This window comes from Pongo abelii, chromosome 5 (assembly GCF_028885655.2).
Source record: "Pongo abelii isolate AG06213 chromosome 5, NHGRI_mPonAbe1-v2.0_pri, whole genome shotgun sequence".
NCBI lineage: Eukaryota > Metazoa > Chordata > Mammalia > Primates > Hominidae > Pongo > Pongo abelii.
The window spans coordinates 107,668,780-107,686,359 of record NC_071990.2 but is presented as its reverse complement, the minus strand read 5'-3'; the positions used below and the strand labels follow the sequence as shown (position 1 = coordinate 107,686,359).

The 17,580-nt window shown below is 40.1% G+C and overlaps 1 protein-coding gene across 1 annotated transcript in view; it reads left to right on the top strand.

Annotated features, from left to right (window-relative positions):
• Positions 1 to 17,580, top strand: part of RTN4IP1 (reticulon 4 interacting protein 1) — a 56,074-nt gene that overhangs the window by 23,915 nt on the left and 14,579 nt on the right. Inside the window, exons 5-7 of the mRNA XM_054557930.2 lie at positions 2,633 to 2,681; positions 12,024 to 12,160; positions 16,230 to 16,413. Of these exons, the coding sequence (XP_054413905.1) occupies positions 2,633 to 2,681; positions 12,024 to 12,160; positions 16,230 to 16,413 (370 nt within the window). The remainder of the gene's footprint in view (positions 1 to 2,632; positions 2,682 to 12,023; positions 12,161 to 16,229; positions 16,414 to 17,580) is intronic.

The window sequence follows — 17,580 nt, the reverse complement described above, 5'->3', positions numbered from 1 at the left end:
CATGAGCCACTGCACCCAGCATCTTTGTATGATTTCTTTGGCTGTAATCACTGTCAGTGGTGTCAGTAATTCCTCAGTGGCTTACGCTGTAGTTTGTGGAGGCTGTTAGGCACTTTTTTTTTTTTTTTTTGAGACAGCATCTCACTCTGTTGCCAGGCTGGAGTGCGGTGGTGCCATCTCAGCTCACCGCAACCTCCACCTCTTGGGTTCAAACAATTCTCCTGCCTCAGCCTCCTGGGACTACAGGCGTGTGCCACCACACCCAGCTAATTTTTGTATTTTTAATAGAGATGGGGTTTCACCATGTTGGCCAGAATGGTCTCTATCTCTTGCCCTCATGATCTGCCCGCCTCGGCTTCCCAATGTGCTGGGATTACAGGCGTGAGCTACCACGCTTGTCCTGTTGGGCATTTTTGTTGGACATAGGGATGCCGGGCAGTCTGGTCCTCAGGTCACTAGGTGACACATGCAGTTACATGGCATTCCTGCTGCTGGTGTGGATGGCAGGCTTTGGGTGGACTAGTCCTCAGGACTGTGGTCATTGTGCATGAGGGCCAGCAGTGGTGGTTGTGGGCCCCGGGTGAACTGGTCCTCTAGTCTCTGCACTGCATGCATGGCAGTGTGGCAGCTCTACTACTGGAGGAGGGGGGGTCACTGTCAGTGTTGGTGGCAGCAGACCTGGGCAGGTAATAAGGTGCAGGTGCATGGAAGTCACACAAGGTATGAACCTCAAAGAAGGGCCAAATGGGTGATGCCTACATACCCTCTTCATAGGATGGAGGGAAGGGGAGTATGTAGGCAATTTTAGAGGAAAAGCAATTATTTTGAGGGGAGATGAATGGGCCCAAAGAACAGACGGTAGCCTAGGACAAAATTCATCTGGGCTGTGGGTGTGGCACCTACTCTAGTCTTCTTTCATGTGAGTTAATCTTCTGTGTTTGGTGAGATTATAGGGAGGGGGCCCAAGAAAATAGCATTCCTTCTGAGGGAACTTCAGAGAAATCCTCCCTTTGCACTTCAGGAGAGACAAAGGGAAGGGATGAGAGACCATGGCCGGGATGGTAAGAGAAGGTCAGAGAGACCTTCGTTCTGAGGCTGCTTCTTTACTTCAAAGTACTCAGCGTGTCAAAGTGACATCCTCTGGGGTATTGTTTTCTGAACCCTAACAGGATCTTTAAAATTTCTTCTAGTCTTTATAATTTTGGAAATTATAAATCCTTCTAGAAGGAACACAATTTGGAAGGAGACTTGTCTTAATTACATTTAATGGTTTTAATTTCAAAGGGAACAACTGCTCAGAAATTTTAGTAGTAACTGTTAAGCTATAAATAAGGGTGACAAACAGCCTTCTGTGATTTGGGCAAGATAGAAAAAAATGAAATGAAACTAGGGTTAAGGTTATAGATAGAATGCATCTTCCAAGATTTGGTGTACTTGCTAGAGATAGGTGGTAAAATTCCCTGCACTTTCCAGCAGCCAAGGCAGTAGGGACCCACACTAGCAGTTACTCAATTTATGGTGATGTTAAGTAGGACAGATACTGCCACCACTTAGTGTTCAGAAAAAATTTTTTTTGTAAGCCATCATAAAGAGAATTCTCATGAATTCTGTCAACAATATCCCCTTAGCTAATACAGTATGAGATATCAAACAATCACTTTTTATAATGTCCCTAAGCCTTGATCAGTAGCATGACACCATAGTACAGTACAAACAATTTTCTGGGACTTGAAACCATCCAGTCCAAGTAGGCAATTCTCTGAAGCTCTGCCTTAATTTAAGAATAAAATGTAAGAGCATGGAAAGTAGTTTTTTGACTGGTGATTCTCTTTTGGATTGCACACTTCTTTGGGAAATGGATGATAGGTCTAGATTCCTTTCCTTGTCAATAAGCATATGCATCATCGCACAAATTTTACGTGTTATTTTAGGAAATTCACAATTTCAGAGAGTTCATAATCTCTTACCCTACCCCTCACCCCTTCACCCTTGTCCCGCCCCCAACCCTCCAGCCCTGACTGATCCAGGCTCAGCACCCTGGTCTTCAAGGCTATCGTGAGTTAACATGGTAAGAACATGCAGTATGAGGATGGTTGTGCTGGTTGGGCACATTCCTCTGCTTTAACAGGAAGCCACATCGAGGATGGGAATTGATTTTCATTTATGAAAGTTGATGAACTTGACATGTCCGAACAAAAGATGTTTATTTCGCTTTGGTGAGAATGTAGTCAGGAATGTGATTTTTCTTAGAGAACAGCTAAGCATAACAAATTAAAAAGGGCCCCAAATCTCCCTCTCATAGAGGAAGCTCTAACAATTTTAGCCTAGAAAAATTATAAGGCAGATGTTACAAAGGACCATCTGAGCTGTCTTAAACCAACAAATTATTGGTATTTTCGGTATTTGATATTCTTGGTACAGAGCTCATAGAATGTCTTTATTTTAAGCAATTGCAGTTTCTTGGTGAACCTAAAATAAAAATCCTTGTGTAATACATCTTGGGAAGATGAATAACTTTATTTTCTTTTAGAATTATTTATCATCTTATCATCAACCAGTTATATGTTGAAAACATTTATCCAGTTACATCTGCTTTAGATTCTCATTAACTGTGGTTTCCTTTGCATTGCAGTGTTCTAATCTTAGGTGCTTCAGGCGGAGTTGGTACTTTTGCTATACAGGTAAAACCATTTTTTAATCTTGTGAATAGGAGGATTTTGTTTGCATGAATTTATAAATTAAGATAAATTATTTCTCCTTAAAAGCTGAGAGAAAGGTAGGTCTGGTAAATGCACTGTAATTTCAGCTTGTTCTGTAAGAGGAAAATATTCTTTTTTTTATTAGAAAAAATTATTTTTTAGAGATGGAGTCTTGCTGTGTCACCCAGGCTGGAGTACAGTGGCACAATCATAGCTCACTGTAAGGAAAATATTCTAATTAGAAGGAAGCATTAAGCTTTCTAGTAGTTTAATATGAGTGGGTGTGTGGATGTCCTTGATAACAGATGTAGGAAACCTTTTAAGAAGGAAGACCATGGGCAGTGCAGGTAGATGGAAGTTAGCAATTTAGTAGGAAACAGCCAATGTCAAAAACCAATACTAGTTTCCAATCAAAATTTTTGCAGGCTAAAAAGCCTGCAAAATGTAGAAATTGGTAAGCTGATTCTAAAATTTATATAGAAATACAGTAGCCAAAATACCGTTAAGATGGCAATACTCCCCTAAAGTGATTTATAGATTCAGTGCAATCCCTATCAAAATGCAACTGCTGTTTTTTTGCTTTTCATAAATGGACAAGTTGATCCTAAAATGCATATGGAATCACAGGGGACCCCAAATAGCCAAACAATCTTGAAAAAGAATAAAGTTGGAGGACTCACACTTGCTGATTTCAAACTCACTACAGAGCTACAGTAATCAAAACATAAGGGTGAACTTACAGATCAATGGAATAGAATTGAGCATCCAGAAATAAACCCATACCTCTGTGGTCAATTGATTCTGACAAGAATGGCAAGACCATTAAATGGAGAAAAGAATAGTTCCTTCAACAAACACTGCTGGAACAGCTAGATACCCACATGCAAAAGAATGAAGTTGAGCCCCTACCTCACATCATATTAAAAAAAAAAAAACCCTCAAGGTCAGGCATGGTGGTTCACACCTGTTATCCCTACACTTTGGGAGGCCAAGATGGGTGGATCACTTGAGGTCGGGAGTTCAAGAACAGCCTGGCCAACATGGTGAAACCCTGTCTCTACTAAAAATACAAAAATTAGTCGGACATGGTGGTGTGTGACTGTAATTCCAGTTATTCAGGAGGCTGAGGCAGGAGAATTGCTTGAACCTGGGAGGCGGAGGTTTCAGTGAGCCTAGATCACGCCACTGCACTCCAGCCTGGGTGATGAGTGAAACTCTGTCTTAAAAAACAAAAACAAAAACAAAAAACTCAAAATGGATCAAAGATCTAAACATAAGAACTAAAACCATAAAACTCTTAGAAGAGTAGGCAGGGAAAGGGAAAAAAAAAAGTCTTGGTAGGAAACATAAGACAGAATCTTCATGATTGTAGATTTGGCAACAGATTTTTAGATATGACACCCAAAGCACAAGCAACCAAAGAAAAAAATTCATCAAAATTAAAAAACTTTTGTATGTCAAAGGGCACTATCGAGAAAGTGAAAAGACAACCCACAGAATGGAAGAAAATATTTGCATATCATTTATCTGGTAAGAGTCTAGTATCTAGAATATATCAAGAACTCTTATAACTCAACAACAAAAAGACAGCACAGTTTTTAATTAGCAAAGAACTTGAATTGACATTTCTCCAAAGAATATATACAAGTGGCCAGTAAGTCCATGTAAGGATGGTCAATATCTTTATTCATTAGGGAAATGCAAATCCAAACCACAGTGAGATACTGTGTCTTATAATAAAAAGCAAACACAGAAAATAAAAAATGTTAGCAAAGATATAAATAAATTAGAACACTCATACATTGCTGGTGGGAAGTTAAAATGGTGCAGACATTGTGGGAGAGTCCTTTTGAGGTTGGGTCCTCAAAATGTTAAACATAGAATTACCATATGACCCAGCAATTCCATTCTTAGGTATATACCCAAGAGAAATGAAAACATACATTTAAGCCTAATCTTATTCATGAATATTCATAGCAGTATTATTCATAATAGTGAAAAAAAGTGGAAATAACTCTATCAATTGATGAATGGATAAACAAAATGTGGTATAGACATATAATGGAATATTATTCAGCCATAAAAAGGAATAAAATATTGATGCATGATGCAGCACAGATGATTCTTCAAAACATGCTAAGTGAGAAAAATCCAGAAACAAGAGGTCCTACATATTGTATGATTCCATTTATATCATATGTTTAGAATAGGCAAATCCACAGAGACAAAAAGCAGATTAGTGGTTGTCAGGGGCTGGGGGTAGATGGAGAAGGGAGTGGGGAATGACTACCTAATGAGTGTGAGGCTTATTCTTGGGGCGCCTAAAATATTCTGGAATTAGTGGTGATGGTTGCACAACATTGTGAGTGTACTAGAGACTACTGTATACTTTAAATACTTTAAAATTGTGAAAATGGTGATGTATATGAATTTTACCTCAAAGAAAACAAAACAAACTAAAAGTTCCCCAAGCCTCCAGGAACATGATGGGGCCCAGTAGCTGCTCCTGTTGTGGTCAGATGTGTGACTGACTGGCTCCTAGAAGAGGGAGCTTGATTAAGCCTCTCTCAGGATGAGGGGAGAGATTCTTTTCCCCAGTAGGGGGCAGCGAGTAGCCTCAGAGGCTCTGCCACATTACTTTCCAGGAGGGAGATTTGGGTATTATAGACCACCCCAGACCCAGCTTAGACTTTTTGAGAACCCAGATGATGTTGGGGGCTTCCTGTCTGTCTGTTGACTGAACTAGATGAAGGAGGCGAGGATTCCTGGGATGCACACTTTAACTTCTTTTAACTCATCGTTTGATAACCAGAATCCAATCCAGAGGCTCAGTAAATATGAGTTGAATGCATAAATAAATAGAAGAAAGGAAAAGAGGGAGAGAGGCAAAAAGAAAAGAGAAACATCATACACAGTTGGTTAGAGTATAAATTGATACAGCCACTGAAGAAAACCATTTGGCATCTATTAAATGTGAATATAAATTGTAAAATTTCTAAAAAAAAAAAAAAAAAAAGGACAACACAAGAATTCTTATTTTAGGATTATAACTTATAGATAGATATACAAGTATGTTTACCAAAAGATATGTACCAGAATTTCAGAGCAGGGCTATTCCTGTTAAAATTCCCCAACAAGAAAAACCCAAATGTCCATCAACAGTAAAATGAGTAAGTAAATTGTGGTATATTCTTACATTGGAATATTATACGGTCGTGAAAAAACTATAATCGCACACAGTGAAGTGGATGAATATCACAACCGAATGTTGAGTAAAAGAAATCAGATGCAAGAGTACATCCTATATGGTTCCATTTAATGACATTCAAGAACAGGTGAAACTAAGCAGTAGTGTTTAAGGGTGGTGTCTACTTAGTAAAACTTCTTAAAAAAAAAAGCAAAAAGGGTTACAGTAAAGGTCCAGTTAGTAGTTACTTTTTTAAGGGAGTTGAGGAGGTTTTAATTGGGAGGCTTAGGGGCACAGGTGGTATTCTAGTTCTTAATTTTGAATAATGGTTATAATAATATTTGCTTTGTAATAATTTGTTAAGCTGTATATTTATATTCTGTATGCTTTTATTTGTATTATATTTCACAACAAAAAATTTTAATAAAATTAAAAAGTAATAGAAAAGCATCGAGGTTAAATCCCATACAAAGCTATTATAAGGAAAGGGAAAATAAGGTATAGAATAACATACCCTGTAATAAAAGCACATCAGAATACATGCCTACAGAAGAGCCTGAAATGTCACCTACTATTTCAAAGCAAGTTAAAAGACATTAAAAATATAATACAAGATGTGAAAAAAACCAAAATAAATCAGAATTGGAAAAACTCAGGAAAAAAGTAAAACTAAATGAAAAAATCATTTAGTAATAGAAGACTAAGCTAAGAGGAACTCAATAGCAAGTAAACACAACACATAATGCTCCTTAATAGAAACAAAATGCAGAAAAAAATTCAAATTACAAAAGAAACAAAAAGATAGGCTGGGCACAGTGGCTCGCCCTGTAATCCCAGCACTTTGCTAGGCCGAGGAGGGCAGATTGCTTGAGCTCAGCGATTCAGGACCAGCCTGGGCAACATGGCAAAACCTCGTCTCTACAAAAAATACAAAAATTAGCTGGGCATGGTGGCTCATACCTGTAATCCCAGCTATGGAGAGGCTGAGGTGTGAGGATCACTTGAGCCCAGGAGGTCGAGGCTGCAGTGAGCTGTGATCACACCACTGCACTTCAGCCTGGACAGAGTGAGACCTATCTCAAAAAAACAGAAAAAGATAAAAACAGATTCAAGAGAAAGTACAAATATTGATGACAGGCAAGGAAAATTGATATATGGATACTAGGAGTCCTCGAAGGGGAAAACCAAAGCAAGGGAATTGAACCCATATTAAAACAATAATTAAAGAAACTTTCCTACTGTCTTGAAATTAAATGATCTGAAATTACATATTGAATAGCCTTATCACTTTTCTAAGGACATGGACCCAGACTGAGCAACACTAAGGAAAATTACTAATAAAAATATGGAGAAAAATTATAGTGAAATTACTGGCCTTTAAAGAAAAAAGAAATAAGATCCTTTGGAAATGTAGACAAAATAGCACATGTGCTACTTATGTGTCCATATAAGAAAAAAGATGACGTGACTTAGAAATAAAATTAGACTATCATGAGACTTTTTGTCAGTAACACTTTTGGCAGAAAAAAATGGAGTAACATATTTAAGATACTCAAGGAAGAGTGCGCCAAGAATCTTTCATACAACAAAACACGCCTTCGGGTATCATGGACACATACAGACTGTTATCAACATCAAGAACGTGGGGAATATTTTTCTTCTGATCCTTTTCTGAGGAATCTACTAGATAATGAGCTTCTGACTAGGAATAACTATGAAGACATTTTAAGGACTAGTGGTAAATGTTCAACGCAGTTACCTATAGAACAAAACTAAATGAGGGCTTAGAAGGAGAGAGTATAGGATCAGCCATATGCTCTGACAAGGTAAATACAGTGCAATAGTTGTCATTATTTTTGAGACAGTATCTTGCTGTGTCATCCAGGCTGGGATGCAGTGACATGATCACAGCTCACTGCAACCTCAACCTCCTGGGCTCAATGATCCTCTCACCCCAAACTCCTGAGTAGGTAAAACTACAGGCACATGCCACCATGCCCAGCTAATTTTTTCACATTTTTGTAGCGATGGGGTCTTGCTGTGTTGCCTGGGCTGGTCTCGAACTCTTGGCCTCAAGCAACCTTCCTGCCTCAGTCTCCCAAAGTGCTGGGATTTTGTAGTCTCAAATTAGAATTGGAAGTATCAATATGAACTCAAGAGATATTTTGTGTATGTGTGTATGTAAAGCCATCACTTGAAATATCATTTCTCACTAAAACAAGGCAGGGCTTCTTAGAAAGTAGCTGATTTCAGATCTAGGGCACAAATATACAAGAATTAACCTGGAATACATTAAATAGCAAGGAAGCTATCAAAGACTAGTCAGGTCATGTCAAAAGGCTCAAGAGCTAACTTGAAGAAATGCCCAAAGATGTAACAATTTGAGCTTCAGTAATAGTAATGACCATTACAATGGGTTGAAACCTTTTAAATATATTTAAATCCATGAGTTCATGATACTTTTTTCAAAAGAGGTCACTTTTGGAATTTGATGGGGAACCAATGTATTATCTTATAAACTGATAAAGAAAAACAGTTAAGCATTTGTCTTGCCTTTCCTACGTGAACTGTATAATTGAGCAGACAAAATAACATGTGAGGGGCAGTGATTTGAGGGGCAGTGTTATTTTGTGAAAGTATTCAGGCTGGACGCGGTGGCTCATGCCTGTAATCTCAGCACTTCGGGATGCCAAGGCGGGCAGATCACCTCAGGTCAAGGGTTCCAGACCAGCCTGGCCAACATGGCGAAACCCCGTCTCTACCAGAAATACAAGAACTAGCCAGGCGTGGTGGTGGGCACCTGTAATCCCAGCTATTCAGGAGGCTGAGGCAGGAGAATTGCTTGAACCTAGGAGGCAGAGGTTGTAGTGGGCAGAGATCACGCCACTGCACTCTAGCCTGGGACAGAGCAAGACTCCATCCCCCGCAAAAAAAAAAAAAGAAAAGAAAGAAAGAAAGTATTCCAACTACTTAAATAAAAAGAAGTAGAATTAGAAGATCACTATTTCGCAACCACCAATAAGCAGATATAGGTATTAAGCATTGACAGTTGCTAAGATAATAAAGAGAGCCTCAAGCAGACATGATGTGCCTCCTCTAGTTTTGCCAGACACTATCCATAGTTTTGCTAAAGGGATTGAAATGGAATCAGATCTATTCTCCAGATCCATCTGCCAAGTTGCAGAAAATACAGAGGACAGAGCAACGTGTAGAACTGTCCCGTGGGTGTGCAGTTAGAAATTCCAGACTGTGGGAAACTCCACAGATCAAATGGCCTAGATTCTTCCACAGATAAATTATAGGAAAGCAAAGGGATAGAACAGGAGCCTATGATTTAAAAGAGACTTAAGGCCGGGCACAGTGGCTCACACCTGTAATCCCAGCACTTTGGGAGGCCAAGGCGGGTGGATCACATGAGGTCAGGAGTTCAAGACCAGCCTGGCCAACCTGGTGAAATCCCATCTCTACTAAAAATACAAAAATTAGCCAGGCATGGTGTGACATGCCTGTAGTGCCAGCTACTCGGGAGGCTGAGGGCAGGAGAATCACTTGAACCTGGGAGGTGGAGGTTGCAGTGAGCTGAGATCATGCCACTGCACTCTAGCCTGGGCAACAGAGTGAGACTCTGTCTCAAATAAAAAACCAAAAAAACCCAAAAATAAACAATAAAAAAAGAGATTTAAAAGATACCACATTTTAAGAATGCACAAGACTATAGGGTCTAGAGAATGCATTGTTGGGTGATAAACTTTTTGAAATGCAAGGAGGTGATTACTATAAAAATCAGGATAATTATTTTGGGAAAGGGTAGGAGGGGCTTCTGTGGTTTGGGGCACATAGGAGAATTTTGGCACGGCTTCGAGTGTGCTGCTTCTTTATCTGGGTGGTGTTCACCCTATAGCTGTTTTCTTTCTTTTTTTTTTTGAGACAGAATCTCACTCTGTCACCCAGACTGGAGTGCAGTGGTACGACCTTGGCTTACTGCAACCTCCACCCCTGCCGGCTCAAGTGATCCTCCCACTTCAGCCTCCTGAGTAGCTGGGACCACAGGCATGCGTCACCAGGCCCAGCTACTTTTTTGTATTTTTAGTAGAGATGGGGTCTCACTATGTTGCCTAGGCAGTTCTCAGACTCCTGAGCTCAAGTGATCCATCCATCTCAGCCTCCCAAAGTGCTGCGATTACAGGTATGAGCCACCACACCTGGCTTATAGGTGTTTTCTGTAGTTGTGTTTTATATTACATGAAAAATTTTTATTAAGTAAGACTGTTTTTAAAACATTTTCATAATGTTCAAAGATAATAAATAACTCTAAATGGGAAAGGAAAAACTAGAAATTTGAGGGGAAAAACTAGAAATTTGAGGGAAAAAACCTGTTTCAACATGTGACAGATTGTTCCTGATGATTTAATACTGTTTTAAGAAAAACATATATTAAATGTAGGTGCTTAGAACATACTTTTCTTTTTCCTCAATAGTTTCTTTTTTAATATAGGTATTAGAGAAAGGATGGTCACAATGAGCTATTCATCTTGGATTATATTCTTCACATATTTGAATTTGATTTGGGACTTGCTGTGAAAAGCAACGTATCATTACACTCAAGTGTCTCTGTTTGCAGCCCATAAACAATAAATTGTATATCATATCACTCCTAAATATTTCAATTCCCCACAGTTTTTCAGGATATATAAGTCTTTGGTCAATGTTGCTTTTTAAAAGTGAGAAATTGGGTAAGATTATGAATAAGTTAAAAACCCTTTATTTACATTTTGTATTTAACAGAAATTTACTTAGCACCTTTGTGTGCCATGGAGTGGGGATTCATTAGTGAACCAGACAAACACAGATCCCTTGTATTCTAGTGAGCCTTTGCATCTTATATTAAGGAAGCTCAGGAAATTGATACTTAGGACAAGATTGAGAAAACAAGTGATCTCTTATGATCTATAATTATCTGCACAAAAATTTCTTAGTAAACTTCAAGTGGCTATTCTCAAATTAGCTGAAAATAGCCCCCTTTTAAGTCTATGAAATTAACATTATAGAAAAGAATTTTAGCAATTTTGGAGAAGGATGCTTTCTGGCTACTTGATTCTGAATAACATTAGAATTTAGCTCTCCTTTTAATTTAAATCTAGTTATTCTTTATTAGTTTAAAATATAAGGCATCTGCATTTTGAAACCTGGATAACATTTATTTAGGTTTTCTTACTCCAAGGGAGAGGACCTGAGCCAAGTTTTTAAGAAAAAATGATTATAGTTTCTTCCCCTTCTTTTTAAGAGAACCTTTTCGTATATTACCTATTACTTAATAGCTCATTACTTTGACACACTTTCTGATTCAATATTGTGTTAACACTTATTAGAGATGCAAATGAAGATATGTGGCATTTTAATGTTCTGTATACATTTTAAATAGTCATTTTTCTGAAGACATGCTATTTTTGGGCCATTTAACTTTGCTACCCTTGAAAGTGCTAAATTTGAGGCTTTTTTTTTTTTTTTTGAGATGAAGTCTCACTCTTGTACCCCGGGCTGGAGTGCGATGGCACGATCTCGGCTCACTGCAACCTCTGCCTCCGGGGTTCAAGCGATTCTCCTGCCTTGGCCACCCAAGTAGCTGGGATTACAGGTGCCCGCCCGCTACCACGTCCAGCTAATTTTTTATATTTTTAGTAGAGACGGGGTTTCACCATGTTGGCCAGGCTGGTCTCGAACTCCTGACCTCAGGTGATCCACCCATCTCGGCCTCCCAAAGTGCTGGGATTACAGGCGTGAGCCACCGCACCTGGCAAATTTGAGGCTTTCAACTCCTGTCTTTTCTGTTACTGTTGAGGCACTGAGTCCCTCTCTAAGTGGATTAGTTATAACTTCATGACAATAAGGTGGCTGGCTGTCTCATATAGGGAAAATGAGATCTCTTTTTGGGATTTTCTTACTGAACAAAAGTTTAACCATTTTTACTAGTCTCTGACAGATGGCTTCCTATAGTTCTGGTTAAGATGACGTACTTAAAGTTCTCTAGAGATTAGTCTGACATCTGTACACATGGTGCCAATGATTTTTTTTTCAATGCAGTCAGTTTTTCTAATCTCTCCCTTCTTTATTCTTTTTTTCTTTTTTGCGGGGAGCAGGTAATGAAAGCATGGGATGCTCATGTGACAGCAGTTTGCTCCCAAGATGCCAGTGAACTTGTAAGGAAGCTTGGTGCAGACGATGTAATTGATTACAAATCTGGAAGTGTGGAAGAGCAGTTGAAATCCTTAAAACCGTATGTATTAGAACAATGTTCACACTGGGATTGGGAACAAGGACAATTGATTATGCAGGTCTGAGATGGCTTGGTGGCTTTACAATCATGTTGGAATCTTAGAGAAGGATCTATGAAAATATTCCATGTCACTAGAAGTTACTTAGGTTGGCTTCTGTTTTAATTCCAGGTGTTAATACAACACAGTAACAGCATGTGGATAGGCACTGAGAAAGTTATTTTGCTTACATGGTCTTTGCTAATTTTTAAGTTAACATGCTGATTTGTAAGAGGCCTGAAGACAAAATTGGAAATGTGTTCCCTTCTGTGGCATCTGTCACCACAGGAAGAATATAGAGTAGTTCATGAAATACATGATTAGCCCAAAACATACTTTCCATGTTTTGGTTTAAAAAAGGCTTAAGAGAAACGGTATAAGTCTAAATCTTGGTAATGGGAGCACTGTGGATGTTCCCAGTGTGTCTGAATGCCAGGCTGTGGGTTGGCCTGAGGTACCAAGCAGGAATGCATTCAGGAATTCTCTTGGGTCATGTTGATTCTGACCGTGACTGCAGCTTATTCATCTGACCTTTATCCAGCCAAGACCAAGCTGAAGCTGAGAGCAGAAATGAGGAGTATTTGGAAAGCTATTTTACTGCTTCTGTTTAAAAGGTTTTCCCTTTTTTGATTAGTTTTCAGAAGTCAACTACTCTTGCCCACATTGAGTAGAAGTATATTTTTAAATAGAAAGAAAAAAGAAAAAAAGGGAATCCTTATCTGACGCAGCCCAGCCTTTCTCAGCCAGTGCCACCAACTTCTAGCAGTAGTTTGGTGGTGCACCCAGCAGCAACCAGCCAACTCATCATTCCTTCAACTGTTCAGGGAGCTTCTACTCTTGCCAGGCAGGGTTCCAAACACCAGCTACAGTGGTGAACCAGACAAATGCCCACTTTCATGGAGCTTACATTCTTGTTTGGGCGGTTTTAGTGGTAGGTGCTCTGAAAAAAACTGAAAGGGAATAGACTAGGGAGGAGGCTGTTATAAGTAGCAAGGTTAAAGAATGCCTCATTGAGGAAGCAACATTTGAGTGGAGGCTTTAGTGAGCAAGCCAAATGAATGGGATTTGTGTGTGTGTGTTGTTCCCTGCTGTATCCCTCCAGCTGGAAGAGTGTAGTAGCATGTAGTAGGTGCTCAATAATATTTATTTAGTAATTGAGGGAATCTAGGAGAACAATTGTTCCAGCTGGAAAGAACAGCAAACCTAAAGCTCTCATGTCCGGAAGATGCCTGGCATGTTTAAAGACTAACATTGTCCCTTTCAGAGATTTTGTCAGCTACCCTCTTGTCTGTGTGTCAGGGCCTAAGCCTCTTTGGGCGCCTTGAGAGTGAGGACATGACAGGTCTCTGAGATCTGGCTTCTAGAAAGCAGTAGTTTAGGTTGATCTTGTATCTTTTTTTTTTTTTTTTTTTTTGAGATGGATTCTCACTCTGTCGCCCAGGCTGGAGTGCAGTGGCACAATCTTGGCTCACTGCAACCTCCGCCTTCCAGTTTCAAGCGATTCTCCTGCCTCAGCCTCCCAAGTAGCTGGGATTACAGGCGTGCGCCACCACGCCCAGCTAATTTTTGTATTTTTAGTAGAGATGGGGTTTCACCATGTTGGCCAGGCTGGTCTCGAACTCCTGACCCCGTGATCCACCTGTCTCGGCCTTGCAAAGTGCTGGGATTACAGGCGTGAGCCACCGCGCCCAGCCTGATCTTGTATCTTCTGATGCTTCTAGGAATAGCAACATGATACTGGGGCCAAGTTCCCTCTATCTACCTTAAGGGGTTTTGTTTTGTTTTTTTGTATTTGTTTTTGTTTGAGATGAAGTCTCACTCTGTTGCCCAGGCTGGAGTGCAATGGCATGATCTTGACACAACCTCTGCCTCCTGGATTCAAGTGATTCTTGTGCCTCAGCCTCCTGAGTAGCTGGGATTACAGGCACCCACCGCCACACCCGGCTAATTTTTCTATTTTTTTTTGTGGAGATAGTTTCACCATGTTGGCCAGGCTGGTCTTGAACTCCTGGCCTCAAGTGATCCGCCTTCCTTGGTCTCCCAAAGTGCTGGGATTACAGGCATGAGCCACTGCACTGGGCCCACCTTAAGTTTTATACATGTCTGGAATTTGTCACCAGAGAACAGGAGAACTTGACAGACGGAAGGCTAGAGGACACTCAGTCTAGGCTCCCAAACCGGTGCTATGCTTCCCTCCTTGGCATCTCTTCCTGGCAAGTGGTCTTGCTCCTTTCACTTGTACTTTTCTAGTAGGGGGAACTTCGTGGCTTATAAATGCATGCTGTTACTACTTCTTTTCTTTGATAGCTTTAAAATTAATTGATCTTTGTAATTTCTGCCTGGAGTTTGACCTCTCAGTCTACCTAGGATAAATATGTTCCTCCTTCCAAATAGCAGCTTTTTAGGTATTTGAATCTTAGAGTTTTATAGCAAGAAGCGTCTTTGAAATCCTTCAGTCCAACCCTATAATGCTGTAGTTGAGAAAGTGAAGGGCAGAGGAGTTATGAGTTTTTGCATACTTGAGGTCATGCCACCAGTCATTTGTTGGGAGAGCTGGATCCACAACCTGGTCTCCAGATTTCTTTCTCAGACAATGCCTGTTCTATAATACCAGGCTGCCCTTAAGTTTTCTTTAAGTTAAGTATCCTCAGATTTGTTCATTCAAAACTTGGAAATGAAGTAGACACTTTTTTAGTGAAAAGAATGGTCATCTATTAAGGTCATCATGCTCCTGCATTTCATATCCTTAGATTTTATTTGCCTTTTTTCTTCTTCTTCTTCTTTTGAGACAGAGTTTTGCTCCTGTTGCCCAGGCTGGAGTGCAATGGCATGACCTTGGCTCACCACAACCTCTGCCTCCCAGGTTCAAGCGATTCTCCTGCCTCAGCCTCTTGAGTAGTTGGGATTATAGGCATGTGCCACCACATCTGGCTAATTTTGTAGTTTTAGTAGAGACAGGGTTTCTCCATGTTGGTCAGACTGGTCTCGAACTCCTGACCTCAGGTGATCCACCCGCCTCGGCCTCCCAAAGTCCTGGGATTACAGGCATGAGCCACTGCGCCCGGCCTTGCGCTTCTTTAGTTTAGTTCTATAAAATACTCAAGATCCACAAAGTTGGCCAAAGCGGTTTTAGGAACTTTAATGTTTGACATCATCCGGATGAATTTGGGAGAAAAGATTTACCAAAGAGGAATTCATCAACTGATTTGCTCAATTTATATGCATGTATTCTCTATATAGATCTTTGTTTTCAAAATTATTTCAAAGCTTATTTTTATCCCCTTTCAATAGAATATAGTGATTACAGAAGTTTTAGTTTAGATGTAAGAGGTTGAATATCTGTCAGTTTCTGTGGATTCCATTATGACTGAATTTTTTTGGCATGTTAGAACAGGCTGTTCATTTCTCCTTTTGCATTGTCCTGATGCTGTACCTGAAACCAAATGATAGAAAATTACAGAAGGTGAAGAGGATGCTTCCATGTGCATTTCTGACTGTAGAGAGAATAAAAGCAAACCATTCTTGTAGGTGAAAATCTCATACTTTACTTTCAAGTATCCATGTGCACTAAAGAATACTTTATAGCGAATGGAAAGCTTTGCAGTTTTCTACAAAGCCTAATTAAGTCAGACTTTCTCAACCTTGGCAACCTTAGTTTCTCAACTATCGACATTTTGGGCTGGAAAATTTTTTAGCTGTGAGGGGCTATTCTGTGCGTTGTAGTGAGCCAAAACCACTCTCTGTTCAGAACTACTTGCTGAAGCCATTCTAAAGTACTAGAAAATGAAATGATTTTATGACAAAAATTAGTCACATTCAACTTACCTTGGAGAAAAGTCATAGATCCAGTGAGTGGGTATGTCCTTCCATCTCCATCAAAGCAGCCACCCCTCTGCAGGATGGCGAGGTGCAGCACAGTTTAAGATTTGTCACTGAAATAAACCCTAAGCCAACTGGTACTGGAAGGGAAGGAGGATCAGAGTCCAGTGTAAAGCCTGACAACCATGTTTTGATTTGGTTCTTCCTCTCCAGGTTTGATTTTATCCTTGATAATGTTGGCGGATCCACTGAAACATGGGCTCCAGATTTTCTCAAGAAATGGTCAGGAGCCACCTACGTGACTTTGGTGACTCCTTTCCTCCTGAACATGGACCGATTGGGCATAGCAGATGGCATGTTGCAGACAGGAGTCACTGTAGGTTCGAAGGCATTAAAGGTAGGAAGAAGGGTCTTGGTTGGTGACTGCAAGCAGCCTCCTGCTGCTAGAAATTGGTTTGCCACCTAGCCAGTTTCTCCTCTTGGAGGCCGCATAGCACAGTGGCTGCAAGCATGGACTCTGCAGTCACAGTGACTGGCTTCAAAATCTGACCTCTACTTAGTAGCTGTGTAACCCTGTGCAAGTTACTGAATGTCTCTAAGCCCCGATGTCTTCCCCTGTAAAATGAGGCTGTTAATAGATCTACCTTACCACGTTGTTGTAAGGATCAAATGAAGTAGTCCATATAAAGACATGGCATAATGCCTAGTACATAAAAAGCCCTTATTAAATGTTGCCTTTATTATTACTTATTGCCTCTCTTGATTACATCTGATGTACTGTCTGTGCTTCCTTCTTGTCTCTACCTGATGACCCTCTCTCTGTTTCATGTCTTAACACTTACAGTCTCTTGTATATAAAGATGAAAACTTACAGCTGCTGTTTTCATTGTATTGGGATAGACCAGTGATTCCCAGACTGGGGCTTTCAGACATTTAGAGGTCTATGAGTAAAACAAGTTGTACTTTTACTTGAGTAAGCCTCCACTCATGCCTTTGCTGGGATTGTATCAACTTGTTCTAACACTGCGTATTCCGTGTAAATTTGAAACTCCAGCTATTAATGGCATGATGGGAGTTTCTGGCACTTGGTTAGTCAGCCTGACTCTGAAACAGGGCCACTTTTACCAGGGCTGTATGAAGCTCAAAATTGAATACATCTCACCAAAATTGCACACATCGGTGAGTGGTGGGCCTTGGAGACTAGGGCAGATGAGCCTCAGTTACAAGACTAATAGCAGAGCTTGAGCGTCTGCTCTCTACTTTACCTCGTAGCCTGTTGTCATCACAGTGGGGACAGAGGCTTTTATAATTTCATGGGATAAACTGGTGGTAATTATAGATCATTGGCTTAAAATATGAATTGATGTTAAAATGGAATACATGATAGAAAAAATAAAGATAGGCTGGGCACGGTGTCTTATGCCTGTAATCCCATCATTTTGGGAGGTGGAGATGGGAGGATTGCTTAAGTCTGAGAAGTTTGAAACCAGCCTGGGCAACATAGTGAGAGCTTATCTCTACAAAACAATAAAAAAATTAGCCAGGTATGTTGGTGTATACCTGT